General features: G+C 49.3%; 3 protein-coding genes across 8 annotated transcripts in view; all 3 read right to left on the minus strand.

Annotated features, from left to right (window-relative positions):
- Positions 1 to 16,221, minus strand: part of LOC144137770 (ATP-sensitive inward rectifier potassium channel 12-like) — a 179,357-nt gene extending 163,136 nt beyond the window's left edge. For all 4 annotated transcript variants that reach the window (XM_077669730.1, XM_077669734.1, XM_077669732.1 and 1 more), the window contains exon 1: positions 15,880 to 16,221. The gene's annotated coding sequence lies outside the window, so the exon portion shown is untranslated. The remainder of the gene's footprint in view (positions 1 to 15,879) is intronic.
- An 811-nt stretch (positions 16,222 to 17,032) lies between these two features.
- Positions 17,033 to 18,822, minus strand: LOC144137772 (ER membrane protein complex subunit 8-like). The gene has a single exon (XM_077669742.1). It carries the CDS (start codon positions 18,771 to 18,773, stop codon positions 18,162 to 18,164), a length of 612 nt encoding a protein of 203 aa, XP_077525868.1. The 5' UTR covers positions 18,774 to 18,822; the 3' UTR covers positions 17,033 to 18,161.
- A 2,086-nt stretch (positions 18,823 to 20,908) lies between these two features.
- The window catches only part of LOC144137771 (mitochondrial glycine transporter A-like), a 38,055-nt gene continuing 34,030 nt past the window's right edge, over positions 20,909 to 24,933 (minus strand). For all 3 annotated transcript variants that reach the window (XM_077669739.1, XM_077669738.1, XM_077669740.1), the window contains one exon: positions 20,909 to 22,810. Coding sequence is in view for 2 of the 3 variants with exons in the window: in XM_077669738.1 (XP_077525864.1) it covers positions 22,784 to 22,810 (27 nt within the window). In the remaining variant the exon portion in view is untranslated. The remainder of the gene's footprint in view (positions 22,811 to 24,933) is intronic.

Below are 24,933 nucleotides of genomic sequence, written 5' to 3' on the forward strand. Positions count from 1 at the left end.
ATTTCCATTCAATTGCTGAGGATGAGAAGAAGGCAAGCACGTCGGGGTTTCTAATCGTTCTCCAAAGCTTCTGAAGTTCCTTGGAGGTCTTGACAAATGTTCGTGCATTATCACTATACACAGTTTGACACTATACACAGTTTGACAGACTACACGGGGAGAAGGGGACCTTTTTTTTCAACCCCCGGGGCGTGACGCGAACGTCTACAGCCTGTCATGAGCGGTTAACTGGCGGGAAACCCTCTTATGCTACTTCGGCATCAAGGCTGCCAGAACCGAGGCCCTCGCTAAGCTTTCGCACGATAATAGGGTTTGGAAATGAGGGGCTCGTTAGGAAATACAGAAAGAAATGCTGGCAGTCTACAACGCCAAAGAAGGCATAGGAGAGTGGTTAGACTTTTTTTACCGTTATGGACGTTACATTATTTTTTTTATTAATTACGTGAGAAAGAAAGAAAGAAAAACACGCGCCCAGAGTGGGGACCGAACCCATGCCTTTCGATTAGATCTCGAATGCCTGAATGCCTGATTAGATCTCGAATGCCTGATTAGATCTCGAATGCCTGAGTGGCGCTGCCTACCACCCTCAAGCGTCAGATACAGTTGTAGTAAATATAAATACCCCAGAAAGTGAAGCGGAACACAGTCGCCCAGATTGCCGAATTGGTAAGGCATTCGAGATCTAATCGAAAGGCGTGGGTTCGGTCCCCACTCTGGGCGCGTGTTTTTCTTTCTTTCTTTCTCACGTAATTAATAAAAAAAAATAATGTAACGTCCATAACGGTAAAAAAAGTCTAATGCCTTCTTTGGCGTTGTAGACTGCCAGCATTTCTTTATATATATATATATATATATATATAATTATTAGCAAACGGCTAGAGCGTGGTAACGGGGGATGGTTGTACCAGAGGCCAAGCTAGCTCGGGAGTCCACGCGCAGGTCTCTCAGCAAGATCGTTCTCGATGGGGCTGCTCCGATGACTGAGCCTTGCACATAGACCCAGTTGGGGGATTGACGCCACCTGACAGTCAGCCTCGGTCTCAGTTGAGCACACACCCCTTTGGCCACACTGGCGCGCCTGCTAACGGCCACTATCTCTGCTACATATATATATATATATATATATATATATATATATATATATATATATATATATATATATATAATGAAGAAAATGAAAAAAATGAAACACGTCGAAAGAGGATAGGTTTTTAGGTTTTAACGTTTCGGCCTTCGTCAGAATATATATATATATTATATATATGAAAGGGGCAAAGCACCTGGTGAGGATCAGATAACAGCAGACCTCTTGAAGGATGGCGGATAAATTGTACTTGAAAAACTGGCAGACCTGTATACGCAATGCCTAATGACCGCAATGGTACCGGAATCTTGGAAGAACGCGAACATCATCCTAATCCATAAGAAAGGCGACATGAAGGACTTGAAAAATTATAGGCCGATCAGCTTATTGTCAGTCGTCTACAAGGTATTTACCAAGGTAATCGCTAACCGAATCTCTGCAACCTTAGATTTCAGTCAACCTAAAGAACAAGCAGGGTTCCGTAAACGTTATTCAACAATGGACCATATTCACACGATCAATCAGGAGATAGAAAAGTGCGCTGAGTATACCGAACCCCTATATATAGTCTTCATAGATTATGAGGAAGCATTTGACTCGGTCGAAACCCTAGCAGTCATTCAGGCATTACGGAACCAGGGGGTAGATGAGCATTATGTAAGAATACTAGAGGATATCTACAATGGGTCTACAGCTACCATCATCCTCCATAGGGAGAGCAGTAAAATACCTATAAGGAAGGGTGTCAGACAAGGAGACACAATCTCTCCAATGTTATTCACAGCATGCTTACAAGAAGTATTCAGAACGTTGGATTGGGAACAGGTGGGAGTAAGGGTTAATGGAGAATACCTCAGTAACCTCAGATTTGCTGATGACGTTGCCTTGCTAAGTAACTCGGGGGATGAATTGCAAAGCATGCTTTCTGCACTGGGCGAACAGAGTAGAACCGTGGGCCTGACAATTAATATGCAGAAAACTAAAGTAATGATCAATAACCTCGGGACAGCACAACAGTTTGAGATAGGAGGCGAGGCAGTGGAAGCGGTAAGCGAATATATCTACTTAGGCCAAGTTGTGACCCCAGATCCCAACCACGAGGCAGAAATAATTAGAAGGATCAGAATGGGGTGGGGTGCATATGGCAGACATTCTCAGATAATGAATAGCAGCCTACCATTGTCGCTGAAGAAGAAAGTGTATGACAGCTGCATCTTACCGGTACTCACCTACGGGGCAGAAACTTGGAGGCTCACTAAGAGGGTTCAACTTAAATTGAGAACGACTCAGCGGGCAATGGAGTGGAAAATGATAGGTGTAACATTAAGGGACAAGAAGAGAGCGGATTGGGTCTAGGAGCAAACTGGTGCTAAAGACATATTAGTAGAAATTAAGAAGAAGAAATGGACGTGGGCAGGGCATGTAATGCGAAGGCAATATAACCGCTGGTCATTAAGGGTAACAGAGTGGATCCCTAGAGAAGGCAAGCGCTGCAGGGGGCGGCAGAAAGTTAGATGGGCAGATGAGATCAAGAAGTTTGCGGGGATAAATTGGTCACAGTTGGCACAGGACCGAGATAATTGGAGAACAATGGGAGAGGCCTTTGCCCTGCAGTGGGCATAGATAGGCTGGTGGTGATGGTGATAATGATGATATATATACACATATATATATCGTGGGTTCGGATCCCACCCGGCGGGCATTTCTTCACCACTTTCTTTTCGACTCAAAAAATTCTTCATCTCTTTCTATGACCCACCACAACCTCCCCTTTGCTTTCCGAGGTTTTCTTGACTGCCAACCCTTATTTTCTATATATATATATATATATATATATTGTGAGGCCGTAGATAGCAGGCGACCAGACCGTGGCTTCGTAGCTCCTTTATTCGGAGGCCAGTTGACGAGAACGCAAGATGGCGAACCAACCCCAGCACTGATGATGATATCCGAAGAAGCGGGCTCATCGATGAGGATGAATATGTACAGGAAATGAAGAAGTGATCACCTCAAGCCGGTGGTGATGATAGTGAGCAATTGCTACCTACGGTGGCAGACAAGCTGTAGCCTCGAACAAAGCTCACACTAATGCCCCCTCTTGGAAAAAGCGGCCGCCTGGCCGCGGTTTAGGCAGGATCACGGCGAGTGAAGGCCTTAAGCCGGGACACGTGTACAATCTCTGTACCGCGACGACGACGGTCTGAAGTGTCACAAACTGGGGTGACGCGATAATTTACGGGTGAGGTCGCCTCGAGAATCTTGTAAGGGCCAAGGAAGCGATGTAAAAATTTCTCGCAGAGGCCGGGAACGCGAACCGGTGTCCAGATCAAGGCTTCGTCACCAGGCGAGAAGAGAACAGATCGATGAGCAGTGTCATAGCGTTGTTTGCGGTCCTGTTGACTAGCTTCAGTGCGCGTGCGAGCAAGCTGGCGGCAATGTGCGATGCGAGAAACGAATTGTTCGGGGGACGATGCAGAAGGGGAAACCGGAGCGGTAAAGAAGCAGGTATCCAAAGTGTGTGAAGGGTGCCGACCGTACACAAGGTAGAATGGGGTGTATCCTGTGGTGCGTTGAACTGCGGTGTTGAAGGCAAAAGTAACAAAAGGTAGGATAGTGTCCCAATTCCTGTGTTCAGGCTGTATGTACATCGAGAGCATGTCGGAAAGAGTGCGGTGAAAGCGTTCCGTAAGTCCGTTAGTTTGAGGATGGTAACTCGATGTCATCCTGTGAGAGGTGTTAGCAGCTTGAAGTACATAGGAGAGGACCTGCGACAGGAAGCTCTTGCCCCGGTCACTTAGGAGGACGCGAGGTGCGCCATGGCGAAGTAAGATATTGTGCAAGAAAAAGTGAGCGACATCAGCAGCGCTGGCCGTACGAAGTGGAGCCGTCTCCGCGTAGGCTACACGAGGCTACAGCTTGTCTGCCACCGTAGGTAGCAATTGCTCACTATATATATAGCCTCCACTTTTTTCTCTCCCCTTTCCAAATTCTTCATCGGTTTCAATGACCCACCACATCCTCCCCTTTGCTTCCTGAGGTTTTCTTGACTGCCAATCATTTCTGTCTTATTCAACGAGCCCCTCATTCTATATATTTTATATATCTATATACACTTTTTATTCTATATATATATATATATATATATATATATATATATATATATAGAGAGAGAGAGAGAGAGAGAGAGAGCCACTTCAAAGCCCAGGGAAAAAAATTACCTTGAGATACGTACCCCTCCAGAAAAAAGGCCCTCCGGTAGCGTAGTGGGCACCGCACCAGACGCGTATTCTGGAGACCGTTGGTTCGGATCTCACACGGCGGGCATTTTTTCTCTTTCAAAAAATATACCTGACCTACGACATTTTCCCCGTTGGTTTCCATATATATATATATATATATATATATATATATATATATATATATATATATATATATATATATATATATATATACACACATACAAGAGAAGAAAAACTTCGAACAAGGTAGAAGCACGATTGTGGCCTACGTCTCAGCAAAGAGAACTTGCTTTCCTGAGGAAAGCAAGTTCTTCAAAGTTCTACTACGCCCTGGATTTTATATATATATATATATATATATATATATATGTATAGTGGAATCTTGGTGATACAATTTCGCATATTACATCTTTCGGCCTAACACGTTTTTCTTCTCGTTCCCGGCCAACGTCCCTAGAAATAATGCATTCTCGTGCGGTTATTACGACCACATTTTTTGCCGAAAATTGGATTATGCGATCGCAAAAGCGGATCTCGACCGACATTTCTAGTAACCCTACGTTTATTCCTCGGCATACTCGCTCAAACCGCAATCCAACAAGCCACGACCTGCACGCTGCAGAGACACCGAGGGAGCGGAAGCGCCGGTTCTGCGCAGAAGCATTACTGCAATGCGTGGCCCATACCTCGGCAAAACTGGGCGCCACTCGCACTCACGCTCACTACGCGCCCTGCACCACTCGCGCTCCCACTCGCCGTGACCACTTGGCGAGTGGTCACCCAGACTCACGCCCGCACTGCCGCGACATCAACCTCACATTTTTTGCCTGTAGGCACACAGCACCACACTCACAACGTGGGCTTGAGAAGAAAGAAAAAAAAAAGTGGTATTTTAAAGGGACCTAGAAAAGCTTTGTGAAGGTGGCAATCAAATGCATTCAGGTGGTAGAACACATAACGGGGGATTTTTGAGCGAAGTGTGAGCCCCATACGTTGCACGGATAATTTGTAAACAATTTTTGAAGATAGCCTTTCTCGGATGAGCGAGACGCCGCAGCGAGCCGATCGCTGCTGACGCAACGGCGATCGCGGATGACGCAACGGCGAGCCGCCCCCTGATTCGCCCAATCGCCAGCGAGGTCGGCCGCCGGCGACGTCACTGCCACTGGCTTCCGGCTGTTCTTCCTCCTTCCTGCGCGATCCTGGGGCCGTGTCCCGGGGTAAAGGCGGGTCCGCAGCGATTGACGCGTGCCTCGGCGCAGATATGTAGCTAGCGCAGAACGGAAGTAGAGCGTCGCGATGTTACATGGCTATTCCCAGAGTTTCCAGCTGCTTTGAAAGAAACAGAGAGGGAGGAGGAATCGATCGGCAAGGGGGGGAAAGGTGCAGTTAATTGCTTCTGGCGCAGCTAAAACTGAGTGTAGATCAGTAATTCCAACGGGATTGCAACGCTAGATTGGTGCTACGCGACAATACAGGCCTTTTGTAACTTACAAAAGGCTTCTCTGGGTCCCTTTAAGTTGGATTTTATTGGCGCAGCAGCCAGATATGACTATAATGCGCTAGCCACAGGGATAAATTCGATTTCTCTAAGGTAAAATGATCACGTAATAACGGGGTACAATAGGAAAATCAAATTTTCTGCAAAAGCTTGATTGCACTCAAAAATTTAAAAATATTCTCAAAGGGAAGCAAGGGTTCATCACCGAGCAGAAAAACAGGGTGCAATGGAATGTAAAATTTATAAAAAAAGAGAAAAGGATTCACGACGCTTGCTTTCATAACGAGGACACTCAACAAGTATGTGTATTACTGCTAGACGTTTCCCACATTGCTCACAATCTGGCGGGTCTTCTCCGAGCAAAAGAAAGTTGTGGGTCAAGCGCGTGTGCCCGAATCTTAGGCGACATAGCACCACCTCCACAAATCTTTCGTTATGTCTGCACCTCTGCCACTCTCTCAGGTGCGGCTTCACAAGGTGTAGCTCATTTAGTTCCGTCCCTTCCGACTGCCATATTTAAGTTACTGGCACTTTTAGCCTCCTCCCGTAATTCTTGTAGGGTAAGCAGGTTTCTGTCACCTCAAGGTCCTTTGTCTGGCCTGTGAGGGCATCTGCCTTTTCATTGCCGTCAATTCCTAGATGACTCGGCCCCCAACAGAAACTCACGTCTAAATGATTTTTGCCACAGTTGGTTGATCACTCGTTGAACAAGCGGATTTTCGCTTTTCTTCCCTCAACACAAGGCTGCTAGTGCGCTAAGAGAGTCTGAGAAGATGATTGACTGCGGTGTACTTTCAGCGCGTACTCTGCTTGTATGGCAATTCTGCGGTGAAGGTACTAGAGTGATGTGTAAGCTGTTTGCATTCTGCATAATAAGGTCCGACTGCAGCCGCTCCCACATGTGTTTTTCCTTTAGAACCATCCGTAAAGTAGGTAGCACGTCCGGCATACCTAAACTTGAGATCTAAAAACTCTTGCTGCAGTAGTTATTTTGGAATGTTGCGCTTATTGTACTTGAGCAAGGAGAAGTCACGGTATTCCCAGGGAGCATAACCAGTTCTGCGGGTGACACCAGCGTGGTATCATCAACGTGAAAGTCAAGGGCTTCGTTATTAAAAGTTCGCTGCCCGAAAAACATGGTTGGAATAGTCCGAGGCCTGTTGGTAAAGGGAGTTTCAAACCAGGGTTAATCCGAAGACAGCTGTCGACAAGGGTGAGTGGTGCAGGGAAGGATTCTCATTGTCTACGCGTTTCCAAGGAGTACTCTTCGTTTGTTTAGTGAGCACTGATTGGTTTCTGCCTACAGGCTTTGTTCTGGGGATGCCCGGAAAGCAAAGCTCCTGCGCTTATTCTCGAGCCCGAGAGGTGAATTGGGTCGAGAGCTTTAAAACCAGATTCGCGGCCGGATCCATAGATAAAACAACCATAATCAACCTGGGAACGAATCAGACTGTTAAACAGCCGCAAAAGACAGGTACGATCAGAGCCCCGTGGTTATATAAGATGACGCTTTAAAACATTCATCGATTTCAAACATTCGTTTTATATGATTAATGTGGCTTTTAGGTGTCAACTTCTGGTCGAATATTAAACCAAGAAACTTGCGCTCACTGCGTACAGGAATTTTGGCCGATTTAATGCACGATTGAGGATTCAACACAATCCCTCGGTACTGGCTGAAAGGCACACAGACCATTTTTTCAGCACAAGCGTTATTTCCGTTTTTGTCGGCCCACTGCACTAGACGGTTTATGCCTATTTGCAGTTGCCTTTCGCAGGATGCTAAGTTGCGTGAGGAATAGCTGATCTGAATATCGTCCACATAAAGCGAGTACATTAAAGATTACCCGGGCGACAGAGTTCAGTTTGATCAGGAACACGGTAACACTGAGAACACTTCCCTGAGGTACACCATTTTCCTGAGTATGCACATCTGATAGTACTGTTCCAAACTTCACTCGAAAAGACCGATTCGAAAGTTAAATTTTCAACAATTCCGAGCACTCTGCCTCTTGTACCATATCGCAGCAGATCTAGTACACCATGCTTCCATGTATCGTAAACCTTCGACAAGTCAAAGAGTACGGAGACGCAGTGCTGTGGTTGTACAAAGGATTCCCTAATTCTAGTTTCCAAGCGAAGGAGGTGGTCAGTTGTTGAGTGCTTTGCCCGGAGACCAAACTGAAAGGCATCAATAATGTGGTTTTCTTCCAGACAGTGCGTGAGCCGCTCGTTAATCCTCCGTTCAAAATACTTCCCGAGGCAGCTTGTCAAGGCAATTGCTGGTTCACCACGGTCTTTGGAAAGAAAAAAAGAATGGCTCAGGCTTAATCCTTCCAAACCTAGTTGTCACAAGCGAAAGCAGACACTACGCGCGCAGTGCTTCGTGAAAGTTCGCCTTTGCTTGAGGTTTTGCAGCCTGCCGTCTGACTAGATCTCCTGGATGAGCGGAATAATCCTTTCGCTGAGGGGCCGGCGACGCAGCCTTCACAGCTTCTCGGATTAACGGCTCGCTCGCGCTACGTGGATCTCTGGCGCCGAAGCGCACGCACAGCTGGCCGGAGCTGAGAGATCATGCGCAGGCAGAGCGGTCGCTTCCCCCTCGCCGAGTCACGTGGTACCGCCGCAGCGCGGCTCCCCGAGAGCTAGGCGATAAAGGCGCCTGAAGGTGACGTGCGGCGCGATGAATGACCTTGAAGGATGTAGCGTATAGTACAGCTTTCGCTCGGATGACGAGCAAGTGCAGGTCAGTACGCAGATTTACACGCGCCCACGTTCGACACATGCACGTACAGCAGCACACAACGTTGCAGTTCATCTGAGCATGCATCGGTAGCGTACGTGCACACGCAACAAGGTAGCCTCAGCCCCGACAGCCCGGTCGCTTTAGCCCCGCCGATTACGTGAACATTTTCAGCTGCCTCGAGGCTCGTGCAAGCGAAGGTGCGACGGGGTTCACAATACTCACACTTCACTAGCGTCCCATCAGGGCGCGCACTAGCGGTATTTGGGGAGGGTTTTTTTTTTTTCGGCCTTTGGTGTGTTTGTACTGTGACAAGATGGCGAGATTTTAAAGTAAAGCTTTATTGTCCTCACTCATGTCGTTGTACGCCAATACGCCCTGCAGGAAAGCCAACATCCTGGGTGAAATGAAAGAAAAAAACGCTTCCCGTGGCCGGAATCTCTCTCGCATTATGAAGCCGGCGCCTCCGATGGCTTTATTTCGACATGGTCAAAGCGGTTTGGAAAACTCAGACGATAACCAAAGAATTTGCCATGCGTGCCGTAAGGCTGCTAGACACAAGACGTTAGGCCTAACTTCCCATTTTGATGTTTAGGAAGTTAGGTCTTGAGGTTTAACACCTCAAACCGGCACCCACTCAACCAATCGCTCACTGAAATAACGCCAAGCAGCTGGTACCGATTCGCGCCGCACACCCCAAACCCAAACGTTCGTCCAGGGCACACCAGAGAGTTGGTGTACACGTGGGGGGTATTCAGAAAAGTGGTGCGCGCCTCCAGAGTAGCGCGCATGCCCGCAGTGTGGCATGGCCACCCAAAGTGTCCACCACGAGAAAGTTTCGCGTTCAACCACTGTCGTCGTAAGGCCTTGATCGCCCTGCAAGCTAGCTTCCTCGGTGCCCTATAAAGATCCAAACAATCGGCTCTTAACTAAGTATAAGCCACGCGACAAGATGCAAACAACACCCTACAAAACAGAGATGAAACGCGATCCTCGTCCACATCCTATACGGCTGCTGCAGGTGCGTGCGTGCATTTTCCCCCTTTCCGTTGCGTCAGCACGAATGGCTACCGGAAACGTTTTTGGGCAGGGAACAAGAAAATTTGCGGAAATTCAGACAATTGTCTACTAATGCGTAGCACGCTTACGCCGCTTCCGCATTTGTAAGAAACTTTTTACAATCAGATTTGGATATATGTTAGGTTATTTTATTGCTTTCCAGTTTTCTTTCCTTTCTTTTCGCCAATGGTGTGTGCCTTTACACCATTATAGCCATTAGGTGACTTTACCTCGCCAATTATGTTTTTTCACAGATGCAGAGCATTACACGGTAGGCAGGTTTTCGTTATTTTTTATTCGCATTCCTGTAGTTCTTTTCCGGGCTTTTTTATTTAATTTTCGTCTTCGCTTTTTAGGATATGTACAAGATGCGTATTTTTGATTTCGCAAGATAACTTCTAGAATTTCTTAAGTTTTCTACTTTTGGCTTGTTTTGGTTTTTCACGATTATGTTTGACGAATTATCGCCATTTTATAATGACTGAGTGACTCCGCCAGTCACATGCAGTCCCTGCATGACTGGAAACGACAAGAGGAAACGAAGTCGAGCGAGCCATATACAGCTTCCCGCAAAATGAAGATCCCTGCCACCTATTTCTCACATGCCTTCGTTGATGGACTCATCAATCAATCAATTATTTAGATTATTTGACTAATTAAAATGATCGACTGATTGGTTGGTTGAGATATTCAGTCATTAATCACAGCGTTGTTATTCGGGTATGGGGAAAATTGCCCTTGATTAATAAAATGCCGTCGGGGGGTCGAAGCCCCTTAGGGGCTCGGGCTGCCGGCGTCCCGTGTCACCGTTGTCATCGTATCTTGTATCTTGTGGTCACGGTCCTAAAACACCGGGACACTCGTTTTCCAGTGCCTCGCGCTAGAACGTAACGCATACTGAACGAACGCACCGGGACACTCGTTATCCAACGCTTCACGCTAGAACGTTTCATCTCCGTCGTCAAAAACTCGTACTAAAAAAACACACCATGACACTCGCTTTCCAACGCCTCGCGTTAGGACGCTTCGTGCCTCAAAGACACGAGACTTACAGCAAAGCCATATATCCTACCCCCAAACGGTTTCACCTCCGTGGGAAAAAACGCCAAGCCGCCGAGAATACCCTTCGCCCCTCCGAAGGTTTCCCGTTAGTGGAGATGGCCCGGGATTAGTTTGCTAGACATGTGTAGGTCGACTCCGCGTTCTTTAAATGTACGTGCACAGAATATAACTTGCAGAAACGGCCTGTACAGAAGGTTTTGTAGCGGAAATAATTCGTCCAAACGTTTAAATGTTCGATGAAACGGCCGCCCAGAGTTCGATAAAATGGCGTTTGATAAATTGCCGGGAACAATTTCGCAGCCCGCCCACCTGCTCTCTCCCGTTTCCATTTTTCAGTGTTATCTTTCCCGTGAGTGCGCGTTAAGTAGTTTTAAATATTTCCCGATGGCAATTTGAAAAATCTCAATTTGCAGCGCCAGTATCGCGACACAAGGAAGAAATCAAGAAGCTCGCCCTGGGAATTCGAAAACTTTAGGGGGGCGAGGAACCAACATTTTATGCTCTGCAGGGCTGAAATTTTACCTGTGAGTGTGCTTCAAGTAGTTTTGGGTATTTCGCGAAGGCCTTCTTGAAAATCTTTCTGTGCAGCACTATCCGCTAGTATTGCGAAACAAATCAGAAATCAAGGGCCCCGGTTGGAAAGCTTTAGGTGCGCGAGGAAGCGGTAATTAACGCTATACACTGCTCTAATTTTCCCCGCGAGTGCGCTTTAAGTAATTTTAGGTATTTCATGAAGTCATTTTGAAAATTCTGCTTCCGTTCGAGAGCTACGATTTTTTTTTTTTTTTGCTCCCTCCCATTCAGTTACGCTCGCCGTCGACGGCTGCCGCCGAGGAGAGCGCTAGGCGTCTTCGGAGGCGCGTGTCCCCGAAAGTTGGCGATGCGTGTGCAAATGCAGGACGCTACACGGTGTGGGCTGCAAGGGCACTCGGAACAAACAAACGGCGCCGCTTGCACTAGCGGTGCAAGGCTGGAGAGACAGCACAGCCGGCGGGGCCCCTTCGTCGGAGACCCGGCTGTCTCCCGAACAAAGTGTCCGCAGACTTTCATATCCCTCGGGGCGAAAGAGTACCGCGTTAGCACGTGCTAGAGCCCGCGGCATCCGGCTTCACGAACTCGGCGTCTGTGCTCTCCACTTAAGGCGCGAAGACGCGTGAACTGGCGAGGATAAGAGCACGGGAGAGGTCACGCCACGAACGCTGGCCAGAGTGTTCTCGAAGACAGAGCTGCCTGATGGCGGGCGCTCCTCACGAGGCGCATGCTCACGTGCGCTCGGTAATTTTCTTGGTATTTTTTGCGCGCTCACCACGTGGCACAAGCGCACGCACAAGCACTCCCAAATTAGGAATAGCAAGCTGCCCCTGTCACTCAAATGAAAAAAAAAAAATTGTACAACCAGTGCACGCTGCCAGTTGCGACGCATGGTGCAGAAACTTGGCGCCTCACTAAACAACTAGAGAGCGAACTTAGGTCGGCTCAGCGGGCCACAAAACGAATAATGTTGGGAGCAACACTCAAGCACATGTAGGAAACGAGCGACCCGGACCAGAGAACAAATTAGAGTAGAAGATATCATAGTTCAAATAAAGAAGAAAAGATTAACTTGGGCTGGTCATGCATAGTTCATACCACAAGCTGCATGCATGCACTGTGGGGGCGACATTGTTTTTTTGGGGGGACCACTGGATTGTGCGAAGAGAGGTGTCTCATCTCCTACTCGGATTCGTGCAGTCCACGGGACTAAGTGAGCTGTGGTGACATTGTGTGTCGGTTATTTTAGGACTAAGTGAGGTGTGGACTTTGAGAGTATCTGATATTGTATCGGGGACGACTAGGCGGAGCAATTGCCGGCAGCTATGCAAGGCTAACTCCGCCTCATTCAGCAATACTTACTACACTGTTGTCAATAGAGCGTCCAGAGAGGGCGCCTAACTCCCCGTGAAGGGGGTTTCGAAAGGACATTTCAGTCTCCCCTCTGGGCAGGTGGAAGCGCAAGGCCCTCGCTTTCCTTCGCGGCGAGCGGCCCCCTCAGTGGGCGCTCTATCGACAACAGCCTCCACAGCGCTGCATGCAGCCCGTAGGGTGGAGGCCAAGAGATGGGTCCAGCAGAAGGGGGAGGCCATTCACCCGACGGAGGGACGAAGTATAAGAAGACTCGAGCGGCGCAGGACCGGAGCGGTGTGAAGTCCTTCGCCCTGCAGCTATTCTGCAGCGGACCTGAGCAGGCTGATGATGAGCGGTCGCAAGTTCGATTAAAAGCCGGGGATGGCGACGGAGGTTGACAACAAAAGCGACATGTGCACACCGAAACCTATCTAACCGACGGACCTTCCTGCACCGCTCGCCCTGTTACAGTGCCCCTGAAAACTGCCAGCGCGAGCAGACGTTTGACACTGCCGCTCTCGCTATCTGCTCCCGTGTCAGCGGGGAGCGCGCGAAACAATGGCCAGCGTAGCGTCCGCCTCGTCGCCAGCACGAGAGAGGAGGCTGCCGCTCGCGCCCGTTGTCCGCGCGCATAATTACCCCCGCTTATCTTCCGCAGACAGCTGTTTCGTGCTTATCTCCTGTCGCGGGCAGCAATGCGCCCTGCAGCTGCTGCAGTCGCAAGACGCTGCTCACCCTCAGGGCGGCGGCCGCCCTGGCTTTCCTTCGCCACGGGGTCGTCGTTTTCAAACTCGCATTTTGCGGGTTTGACGCGCCCAAGCTATTTTTGTCCACAACTAACACCATTGCACCCCAGCAAAGATACCCAAGAAAACACCACCTGAAAGGGTGTCATAAACGACAAAGCGCGGGTATCTTATTCATTTTTTAAACTGTTTATACTGCGATCTTTGTTCAAGGTCTTGGCAGGGTGGGAGAGAAATAACATACACAATATTTACAGAAAAAGATGCGTGCGACTCGAAGGCAGATAGTGATTTTTTGGTTACCGCCTAGTTCCATTCGACAATGGTTCTTGTGAAGTGAGAGTGTATTTGAAGCAGTTGTTGCGTGCTCGATGCGCTGTGATTTAAAGCGCGTGTGGGCGTATTGTATCGTAACCTGTTGAAAAATTAAAGATGTTGGAAGTGTCAATACTGTCGCGTAGCTATTTGATAGAAAAATTTAGGACGTAGGATGCGATTCATTTCAGATACTGTAAGCAGGTTGCTCTTAAGTGCAGCTATCGATGTGCGCCCGTAAGAGTTGTTAACCTGACCGCCTTCTTTTTAATGTTCCCTAGTTTTTGCAATATTGGTTTGAGTGTAACGATCCCAAATAATTACCGCATACTGTAACATGGGACGAATAATTGTGTATTGAGACGCACGGAGGGGGTCGAAAACTTCAAAGCACGCCTTAAATGAAGACTTTTCTAAGAGCATTAGCCATGACAGCATCGATATGCTTAGTTCAGTTAGCATCATTGGAAACCCACAAGCCCAGGTACTTACAGTGGTTCCCTTCTGTCAGAGTAATGTCACCGGCAGTACAGATGTGTGAAAGACGGGGGCGTGTTGTTTTCATGAAAACAGTTTTGCCAAAATTAATGCTCATTAGCCATTGCCTACGCCAATCCGCAAATTTTGCTAGGGCATAAAAGTTTTAGCTTTAAACAGTGAAAATTCACCTTGAGTCATTCGACAGTGTATACCTGCTACGAGGGGCGCCGCGCAGTGCGGAGCTCGGGATTAATTTTGGCCGCCTGTATTTCGACACACGCTTTCGCTTTTCGCCCCCATCTGAGAAGCGACCGGGGATCGAACACACGTCCTTCGGCCCGCGGCAAAACACTTTGGCCACTGAGCGACCGCGGCGGGTGCTGCGACAATTTTTCGTTTTTTTTTTTTTTATGGGGGAGGGGGGGGGGATCGATGTTCGCGCCCCAGTAAACAACCAAACTCGATATCGCGATAACAAACGCGCGTAACGTATCAGGAAGGCCTAGCAATTTAGCCGCTTCTTCCGTTTCCTCATTCATACTCGGGCCATTACGAGCAAAGGCAGAATACGGGTAATTTGGTCAACTGGAGACTCGTTACGTATCAGGAAACCCGTTCGCGGCGCCGTGACGTTGTCTGCCGGCCAACCCGAACCGTGCCGAACGACTGTCCGTCCGCAGAAGCGAGAACCTCGTCACGGTGCACTTGCGCACGACAGCGGCGTGTTCACTTGTCGCTAGCTGTTTCTGCACCGTGCATTCCCGCGCGGCCTTCTGAGAAAAGAATGGCCGTGGAGATAAGCAGGACGAGGAGGGAAATGGATGGGCGCAACTCGGCTGCCGTGCCGTAGAGAAGGGACTTCGGGGCCAACGAAAAGGGTGTCAACGTGGAGTTGCCGCTTTCGCTTTCTGCGGAAGCGCGCTCGCACTCCCTGGCTTGATGGCCCGGGAAAGACCCGAAGGCTCGCGACAACGGCAGCGAGGTGGCCGAAGCGGCGACAGGGTGACGAAATGGGCGCAGTATCTTTGCGGCGCCCGTTTCCTTCCTTCTTTCTGGTTCGACAAGCTTGGAACTAAACTCGTCTCTGTTTGTTGCGGTCAAACACCGAATCCATATACGCGCCTCCCTGTCAAGAGATAGTCATAATAAGGGCACGAGTCAAGGTTAGATATGCAGCTACTCGGAGTGCTGTAAAACAAAATGTAGCGCAGCACGCGTGCCAGAAACTGGGCCTCGTTCAGCGATAACGGTTGTATAGGAGCGCGATCTACAAGCGTACACACACAATGACAGCAGGTCAGCGCCGTGCTGGCTAACGCTACGGGCATTCAGTGCCGGGATGGTGGCGCTGACCCGTAGGGAGGTGTTTGCAACAAAGAAGTGTGCGTTGATTGATTGCGCTCGGTGTACAACCGATAAAGCAATACGCTGGACATCATTTTGAGCCGTTTTGCCACAGTGCGCTTAATTATGTCTGGATGCTTCCAGCTACATACGGCTGGTGGCCTCTCAACCTGCTCGACATGGGGGAATCGTCCTTAGTGAAACTAACGGCTACAGCGCACCTGTTTGATGCCGGTAATTCGCTCACGCAATGAAGCCGATCATTTCGTCCAACAGAAGTGTGTGCTTTTAGATTGGAACTGGACACTTGCTTCGTGTCGGGATTCGGTCGCCCTGTTCCACGCGCGCGCGAGTACGGCAGCACCGGTTCGGCCAGCTGACACTGAGTGCCAACCAAACTCGACAAACAAATGCTCACTCACCGCACAGGCGTCGCGAGCGCGTCGCCTGGGACCCTTTGCTTGTTTTGAGCAGCGTCGAAGCGACACAACGCGAGAAGAGAGCGCTTCGAGGTCGGGCTTCCTCGACGGATCCGGCGGGACGGTTTCGCTGCGGCGAACAGCTGCGCTGCTGGGACGGGCCGCCCGCTCGCTTGAAGCCCGACCGTCGGTACGGGGGAAAAGCGAAGGCTCGCCGGTGCCACACAGCACTTCACCAAAGAGACAACAAACTTGTTCGGCTTCCGGCGCACCAGAAACTTTTGCCCCCCTGCACAGCCCGAGAGAAACTCGCAACCTGGGGCAGCAACACTGAGCGCCCAAGGGGAAGCCTACCCCTATTGGCTGAGAGTGGCGTTGACGTCACCCACAGCAATCGGCCGTCGTCTGCGAGCGGGCGCAACAAGTGTGATAGCAGACGACAACGCGTCCGCTTCGCAGCGCGGAGGGGATTTGTGTTTTCTTCGGAGATTACGAGAACTGCTTCTGTTCTCTTTGTTTAGTTTTCTTTGGCGCTTCTTGTTCCGAGATATAGGCTCTCGGGGGAAGCTACTGTGCGGGCTTGTGCTCAGCACAAAAGGTGTAAAGGCGGTTGCTGCGAATGTTATGCGCAACATTCGGAGGGAGATTTTATTCAGTTCAGAAATATCTCATCATTCACGAATTTCAGAACCCACAAAACCGTTGAAAAATAGTCAAAAATACGCACTCAAACTTTTACCCGGTATAACCAGAGCTGAATAACAGCGGAAATCTGCTGAAATAAAATTACCTGGCAGGGCCGTTCATACTTTCCTTTTTGTACGTTGCTCGCAACGCCTTCTGACGACACCGCAAGTTTGCTTTCGTAACAGGCTCAGTGTAACCCCCCCCCCCCCCTCCCACCCCTTCCGCAAAGTGGAAGCTTACCTGTGGTTTTCAAGGCTATGCACTTTCGTGTGCTTATTCTAGGCGTCTTTCTGGCTGCTGCGCGACGTTTAACAGGCTTGACAGCGGAGGTTGAAATCCGTTGTGCAACCGCGGCGAAGAGCACTTAAAGCCCCAACATTTAATGCTGCCCGCGAACACGCCTCGATTTAGCCTTGGTTATGATTATATGACGCGGACGCCAAACTCTCTTAAATGGAATCAACGCCAATCATCGTTGATATGCACCGTTGATGGAGCGCTTTTATTTTTTTTCGCCAGAGCGTTCCTTGCAAATACATGTATCTATATTCACCCTATGAAACCAATGGCGTACAAAATTGGCCCCAGCTGCGTTTTTGTTTTTTGAAATAAGGACAATGCCGACTACATATAACGTAAAATCAGAGGCTAAGCCGCTTGGTTCAGCATTCCATATGATATGTTAACTTTGTTCTGTCACCAAAGCTGCTTTCCGAAGCAGTTAGAGCTGTTTGTACATGCATTAAGCGCAAAATAATGTACTTCCTCGAAGGTGATCTGCACTTTCTGCGCGAAACTTTTTTGTTGGATTAAACTGAAGATCACATTCTGCGAACCACTCTTTACTCCCCCCCACCCACAATCCCCCCTCCCCTTTTTCCAACTAGGACTACCCACTTTCGTAACAACGTTTATTCAATTCACTTTCGGAGAACAAGGTTCAAGGGCAATGGAGCTCACACATGGCCCAATAACACATTGAAACAAAGCCTCAAATCAGCGAAAAAAATGCGATTGGAATTCTGAGCACACAGCATGTCGCAACTGATAAGCAAAACCCACAATATATAGTCATAGCAGAGTGCAAAACCGTTCGGCGCGTGCGCAGAGGCTTCAAAACTGGTCCTGCGCCTCAGCAGGTGTACCAGGTACCATACCGGGACCGGTTCTCCATGTCTAATACGCCGGGCATGCCCTGTACCACCATATCTTTTTGTTCTAAACCTTTGCAAGACAAAATTTGTTGCTAAATAGCAGTCCCCAAGTGTCGAACATTTACTTAAGTAGGCATCTTCCTGTTTCTGCACCCGCAAGCGGCCCCTACAGTTCAAAACGACGCCGAAACGTCGGAAAAAAAAAAACCGACAAGGAAAAGGGGGAATGGTGAGGGAGGGGATTGCACCGACTAGTGTTCAGTCTTTTCGAGCGGGCCGACGTTATCAAACATTTCCATCAGGAGTTCTACTCCTCACGAAGTGATGACACCGGCGAACTTGTCAAGTTGTCAGCCGGCCACGGGAGAAAAGTTTCGTCTCTCCGCTCCCTCAGAGTTTGGAAGAGAACCGGCCTTTGCGGAGACCAGGGCGCGGTGCGGACGACTAGAGACACCTGGCGATCTCGTCGTTGATCTCCCGATTGGCCCAGTCGCGGCGGATGTCGTCCAGGTGGTTGTCGAAGTCGGTGAGGGCGCGGTAAGTCTTGGCCTGCAGCAGGGCGGCCGTCACTCCGAGCGTCTTGTCGGCCAGGGCGAAGGGCCTCTCGCGCCACCGGCCGTCCTGGCAGCCGAACACGACTACGGGCGCCTTCTCGCAGTCGGCCGACACCAGCTGGTTGTCGACCATGACGAGGCAGGCGTCGGCGAAGTTCTCGGCCACCTTGTCGGCCACCCGCAGGGCGACCTGGTCCGGCGCGGAGTCCCTGAGGTGCTCGTTGGCCTGGTAGTAGCCGGCGATCACCAGGCCGGCGTTCTTGCAGTGCTGGTCGACCTGCACGAGGGCCACCTCGAGCATGGGCGTCAGTCCTAGGCACTGGTGGAACAGGGGTACGCTGTCCACCACGTGCAGCTGCCCGGGGTCGCCCGCGCGCCGCCGCTCGTCGGCCAGCAGCAGCCCGTTGATGGAGTGCTGCGGGTACTTGAGGCAGTGCATCAGCATCTTGCTGAAGGCGCGCACGCCGATCTGCACGTCGCCGCCGCTGCCGCCGGCCGCCATCGCTGCGTCGTTGACGGGGAAAACGGAAGCAGCTAGCGGCAACGCGAAACAGGAAGCGGTGCGTCGCCCGAAGAAGTTCGTCAGTCGACCGCCGTGCAGCCATGCGGCGCTAGTAGTTTTGTGAAATTTATGGAGAAACTTTTACTGTAAATTGATGGTGAATTGTTTTACAATTTACTCGCTTAAAAGGAGCGAGAATTGGGTTTTTCGGAAGCAAGTGTAGGCTATAAGACTTTGACCGAAACATTTTGTGTCCTAGTTTGTGGCGTACTTCCAGTTTCGGATCCGAAAAGGCACTGCCGGCGCTGCGCGCATGCATTTGAAACTAAACAGTGTTTGAAAAGGTTCTAGGAATGTGAACAACGAAAACAGTACAGTGCACTACAGACAGCTCTACAAGCTCCTTGAGTTTTCTTCTGGTTTGTGCACTTTTTACAAACGCCTACCCTGTAGAAGGGAGGCCAACCAAACGCTGGGATCGGCTAATGAGGGAAGCGTTCGTCGGCGTATCAGTACTATTTCGACTCCAAAAGCAGTGTAGCGCATCTGCTAGCTGACCCTCAATTTGTAAACTCGAACGCTCGCATAAATACATTAATTTAGAAGCTAAAACAGTAAATTTAGGTGCAACTGTCAATCACCTGTTCAGTAAAAATAATTTATTCAAGTTTACAAGGCAAAACGTTGCAGCTAAAGCACGCTCATTTCTTTGTTCCTAAATCTGCTTCATGTGGCGAAAAATGTGCGCAAAACAGTTAGCCTCATTAAAAAGTACCGTATTTATTCGAATATAAGGAGGTTTTCTTTCACTCACACACACACGCCTTATAATCGAAAACGGTAATTAAAACTATTGCCTAAATGTAATCCACAACACAGGACATCTCCAGTTCCAAAAGACACGACACCACCCATAAGCAAGGAGAATGTCTAACAGGCTTTCCTGATCCAATTTCAGTAATCCCTCGTTATAATGAAGTCAGCAGGACTGCGAAAAATTTCGTTATAAGCGGTATTTAGATATAAGCGTAAACTACAGTAGTTGAGCTTTAATTGCTCCACAACTGCAAGGGACAAAAACAATGTATTCAGAGAAGCAAAACTTTAATTCAAGTGCAAAAAAGGCAGTGAGCTTCGACCATTTCTTGCTGGGCGCGAGCAACACCTGCTCCAATTTGACGACGCCTTGCACGAGGCTGTGGTCACCGTGATTGGGCGCCGTGAAGAGCGGTGACTGGCGTCCGAACGCCTTGCAGACTGGAGAGCGAATGAGGAGGAAAGGCAGTGGCAACATTTATAGGGGCGCACGGGCGTCACGGAACGCTAAGAGATTTTCGTTCTGGAAAAGGCAGCAAATGCCGTGGCTAGAGTCTGAGGTTGTGTTTGTGAGCTCAAAAAAACGACTACCCGCTCATTCTGAGCGCAATCATCGAAACAGACCAATTTTGCACTAGGGACTTTGCGTAATCACTGGACAATTTTTTTTCCCCCCGAGGTGTGCAGCCGGGATCTTTGCAAAGCAAGACTTTTTAGGTGCTCCGTTGTCGACGGCACTGCAAATTCTACGGAAGCAAGAGTTTTTAGGTGCTCCGTTGTCGACGACACTGCAAATTCTATGGTTCGAGTGCCGTTGTACGTGCACTGTTGCGTCCACGCTATTGACCAATGTCTGGGAACAAAATTCGATGACCCTACCACACATCTGGACTGTTTGTCTAAAGTCGGATGGCGCGAATTGAGCGCGACTGGTTCGAGAAAATCGCCGGGGAATCACCAGCTTGCATTCATCCGACATGTTGACAGCCTAGCCTGACTCGCTTCTGGGTCACCGCCACTCAAGAGACACCCCCGCTCCCCTCTTCGCTCTAAGCGGGTCACGCTCTTTGTTCGCTTCGATTAATGCGGTCCAAAATGCATGTGTTTGGGTTAGGACCAGAAGAAATTTCGAATAAAGCGATATTTCGAGTGAAGCGATTTCGTTATAATGGGGGATTACTGTACTTACCATGCAACAATATCTTTTGCAAACTCACTTTATGCTAATGCTCTTCATCAACTTCATATTGTGAAATCAACATTCCACCGCACGTATACAACCCCGCACACTGGAATTTCGTTCAGACACAGGCAGGCGCTCCAAGAATATTCTCTTTAATCCGCAAAAGTATGCTCAACCTCTTGCAAGTCAAAAAGCAAACAGACAAACAAGTCATCGCTCTGGTAGAAGCATCCACAGATGTTGTAAACTTATCACAGTACACAGCAAGACCAGAGTGCATTATATCGGCACCAAAAAACACAGGTTTCAGGGCCATGCTACAGCTCGGGTAGAAGCAGCTTACTCTTTCAACACTCTATAGCTGCACGTAACTACCCCAGCGTCAGTCCTGTGTATTCCTCTCATGTCTCTTAGAGCTACATAGCAGCACGTCTTCATCAACTTTGTACAAGACTTGAAGCTAGAAATTGCGACAATTGACTGAAGGCCGTTAGCAGACAGTGGTAGACACGCACACGCACACAACAAGATCATACTTCCCTATGTACAAAGGCAGAAAGGAAAACAAAGCAGCCCAAACAATCAGAGGGTCATACCACGTAGTGAAACTGTATTTCGTGCGAGCATGCTTCCATTTCTGCCCGCAGTGTTCATCGAATATTTCTATCATTTGTGAGCCCACTTCCAGACAGCACAACTAGGGTCATTCTTGGTGCTGCGCCAACTCTTGCCACCGAGCTTCATACACCCCAACCTTCACGGTGCAGGCACATACATGCTCACGCGCAAAACCGAGGGTGCCTTGCTCGGGTGAATGCAAGTGGTAGCACTCGAGCGGGGGGGGGGGGGGGGCATGCATGACAGCAGACAAAGTGCTTCCGCCTGCACTGCCTACACATCTTCTTCCCTCTATATAGCCTCCTCGGTTGATGAGAGGCTTCACACTCGGTCAGAATGATGCTGTCAAGTAAGGCGCTTCCTTGGCTGCCGCCCACGCATACCGATACCTCAAAACGCCCACATATTCATTTTCCCGTGGCACACGGCCTGGATATTTGCTCACCGATTTATTCATTCAACCTGCTGACTGACTGAAAGGGCCCAGTGAAACCGTCCCTGAACGTACTAAGGCACTGCCTGATACGCCTCTGCAGTATACATGCAGCCCTGTGCGAGGATGGAAACAGCGGCTCATCCAACGGCACAGGCCCTCAACCGGCAGGCTGCACACATTCAGGTGCAACGCGAACCTTCAAACTGGGGCAGCACACGCACAAGGAGTGACCGTTAAGTGGCAACGCTCGCTGAACTTCTTAGACACGTAGCTGCTAAGAGCCAGTGCTTGAATGCAGGAGCCAAGTTCACCGGTCACACTCGATAAAAGACCCACTTGAAATTCCTGCACACACTTCCACAGGCAAGGCACGGTGGGTAGAAAATTGCAGGCACTCACATCAGTATCGAAAGCAGTGCGCAAACCTTGAGAACGTCTACGACTCCAGCAGCCTGAAAACGTCTTAACCAAGGTGCTGCAAATAGTTGCTACAGTACACCTCATTAACAACCTTAGAAGGCAAGCTGGTACACGTGGGCAAACGGTTCATCCATTTGCCACACAAACAAACCATTCACGAGATGGGGACATCACTGAAATAATGCGCAGCTAGAATCCCTTATTCTGCTTGGATGTAGCTGATGAGGCTAACACAAAGGTAAATGCTGGCTGCTACCAAAAGTGGCTGCTGCGCATTTCCCCCAAAAAAGTTATTGGCAAACGGCCACTGGGCCCAAACGACAGATGCTGGGGTAGACTTCCCACCTGGTGCGCAGTGTGGTCTACTCCAAACGGCATGACTAGACATTCTAACACGTGTCCTATGTCCAGAGGCAAAGGGTTTCATCGGTGGGACAGAACGTGAGGGCCCAGCTGTCTGGGCGACTGTCGTTGCCAAAGGCGGACTGCTTCCCTCGACTACGACTCGTTCCAGCACTTTCTGAAAGACCTAGTACTTCATTTCTTGACGAATCCTTTGGTCACCTGCACAGAAGAGACCATTCGGAGAAGTTATTTCCAAACCTGCACTCCACCTGTGATGAGTGAAGGGAGGGAAGAGAGAGAGAGCTCGAACAATGCCAGAGGCTGGCCCTTCTCTTGAAATGCTTCACAAAAGTAAACATTGTCACATTCCTCAGGAAGGATTTATGAAAAGCTACGTCTTGCACACACTGAAATGCCACTTTAAGGAGACCCACACTTCTGTACTGAAAGACTTGCGTGCATGTACTGACAAGGCCTGACATTGGCCCAAGTTGCGACTCTGCACAGTCATCAAGGCACCAAGAAAGAGCACAAAGTAGGCTTCCAGAAACAGGGAATAATTACACACTTCCATGCAGCTTATGGAAAACACTCTTTCAGCACTGTTTGGTCCCATCTTACAACGGACACAACAGCTTCCTCAACCCAGTTGGCATCTAACTTTTTCCCCCTAGCCGTACCTACTGGTTCATCGCTCGCAATACTTTAGCGGTTGTCAGGACCAATGCCCTGTGAAATTTCCAAAGACCATCGAATCCGAGCAATGTCACATGGCCTACTCCAAGGATTACCCGGCAGCTTGGTTTGCCCAATTCTGGTGGGCAGAGAATGAAACAAAGGTGCGAGAATTGAGGAATCTGGAGCCGCTGAAAGAAAACTGCAACACCAATCCCTTTACCTCTTCTGCTGTCTCTATTTCCTTATACAACTGAATGACACCTAAGAAAAGCGACAGTGAAGTCAAGTAGTAAACACTGTCTCGTAACGTTACCAAATTGAAGCCCAGAGTGTGTTGGCCACGTTATGAAGCTTTCCGGCCGATTTACATGTTTCTTTTTCATTAATAAAAAAAAAAGTGTATTCTAGAGTGTGATTTTCCTTGCAGCATCCTCACTGCCAATTGGCTCACGTCTGCTCTGACGACACAGTGGCAAGTCCATGGGGGTTGCACTACACGGATTGCCCGCACGCTTGATGCTCCCCCATACCTGGGCACGAACGCGCTAGTTGACACACACCACGAAATGGCTATGGGTAAAAATCTGGGACACCAGCAAGCACACACTGCTTTCACTTTTGCCGTCCACTCGAGGCAAACTAAGGCCCCACCCACCAGCTGAGTAGTGAAGTAACAAACTGCACGGGTCGCACTGCTCAGCGCAGCCACAAGCGCCACTTGGACAAATTCACTCCAGCGTCCCCTTGGAAGAGTGCGACTTCCGCTCCTGCAAGCACTGCCACTGCGACGGCAGTGGGGGGGACCGCCAGCGTCCGCACACGCGCTGTGATGACACCGACGATTCCCTCCCAGAGCAACGCTCGCTGGCCAAGGGGAAACGAGGGCAGGCGCTGACACCTCTGATGTGGGAAAGTGACGCACTGCCCACCTACAAATGCAAACTCATGCCAATGGGGAGGAGGCCCCATAGGAAGAACGACAATTCGATCACACCGAGAGTTTGTTCGTGACAATGATGATATACCCAGCCCAAGATAATCGACGGTTGAACAATGGATCCGCAATCCCAACATTTTGGTTTTCTGACCATCGTCGGCACTTGCGAAGCAGTCATTGAATTCGTCACCTCTTCCGTTTCTGCTGATGCACGTGCCACCGTGCCGTGCCGCCAAAGTGTAGCGTATGCCAACCAGACTGGGCGAATAGCTCCCTCAAGCGTTTTCGGTCCTGTAGGCTTGCATAAACTGTAGTAAAGGTGGTGTCGGACAATTCTTAAATTTTTACTGGAGCCGTAGGTTTGGTGTAGCGAGTAGAGTGGTGTTCCCCAATCAGTACGTCGCATGCCTAGAGTTTTCCTTTTGGTCTTTTCCACTTCTGAAAAGCCTGCTTTCGTGCTTGGTGTCAGTACTGTGCAGCTGTGCTGCTTCTTCACCGCAACTCACTGTTTCTTGGCACTGACAAGCAGTGAATAGCAAGGTTTCTTCTGCAGTTTAAATTTCAGTTTGATGAAATGACAGATTCGCGCGTGACTGCAGCCTTCTCAACTACTTCGACGGTAGGAGCTGGCCGGGTCTTAAGATGTTCCAATAAGGATTCACCCTTCATGAAGTTGGGAATGAATGTGTACTCAAACCCAAACTGCGGAGGCTCTGGCTTTTCTTTC

This window comes from Haemaphysalis longicornis, unplaced genomic scaffold (assembly GCF_048455015.1).
Source record: "Haemaphysalis longicornis isolate Haplotype H1 unplaced genomic scaffold, Haemaphysalis longicornis Haplotype H1 scaffold_5, whole genome shotgun sequence".
Lineage (NCBI taxonomy): Eukaryota > Metazoa > Arthropoda > Arachnida > Ixodida > Ixodidae > Haemaphysalis > Haemaphysalis longicornis.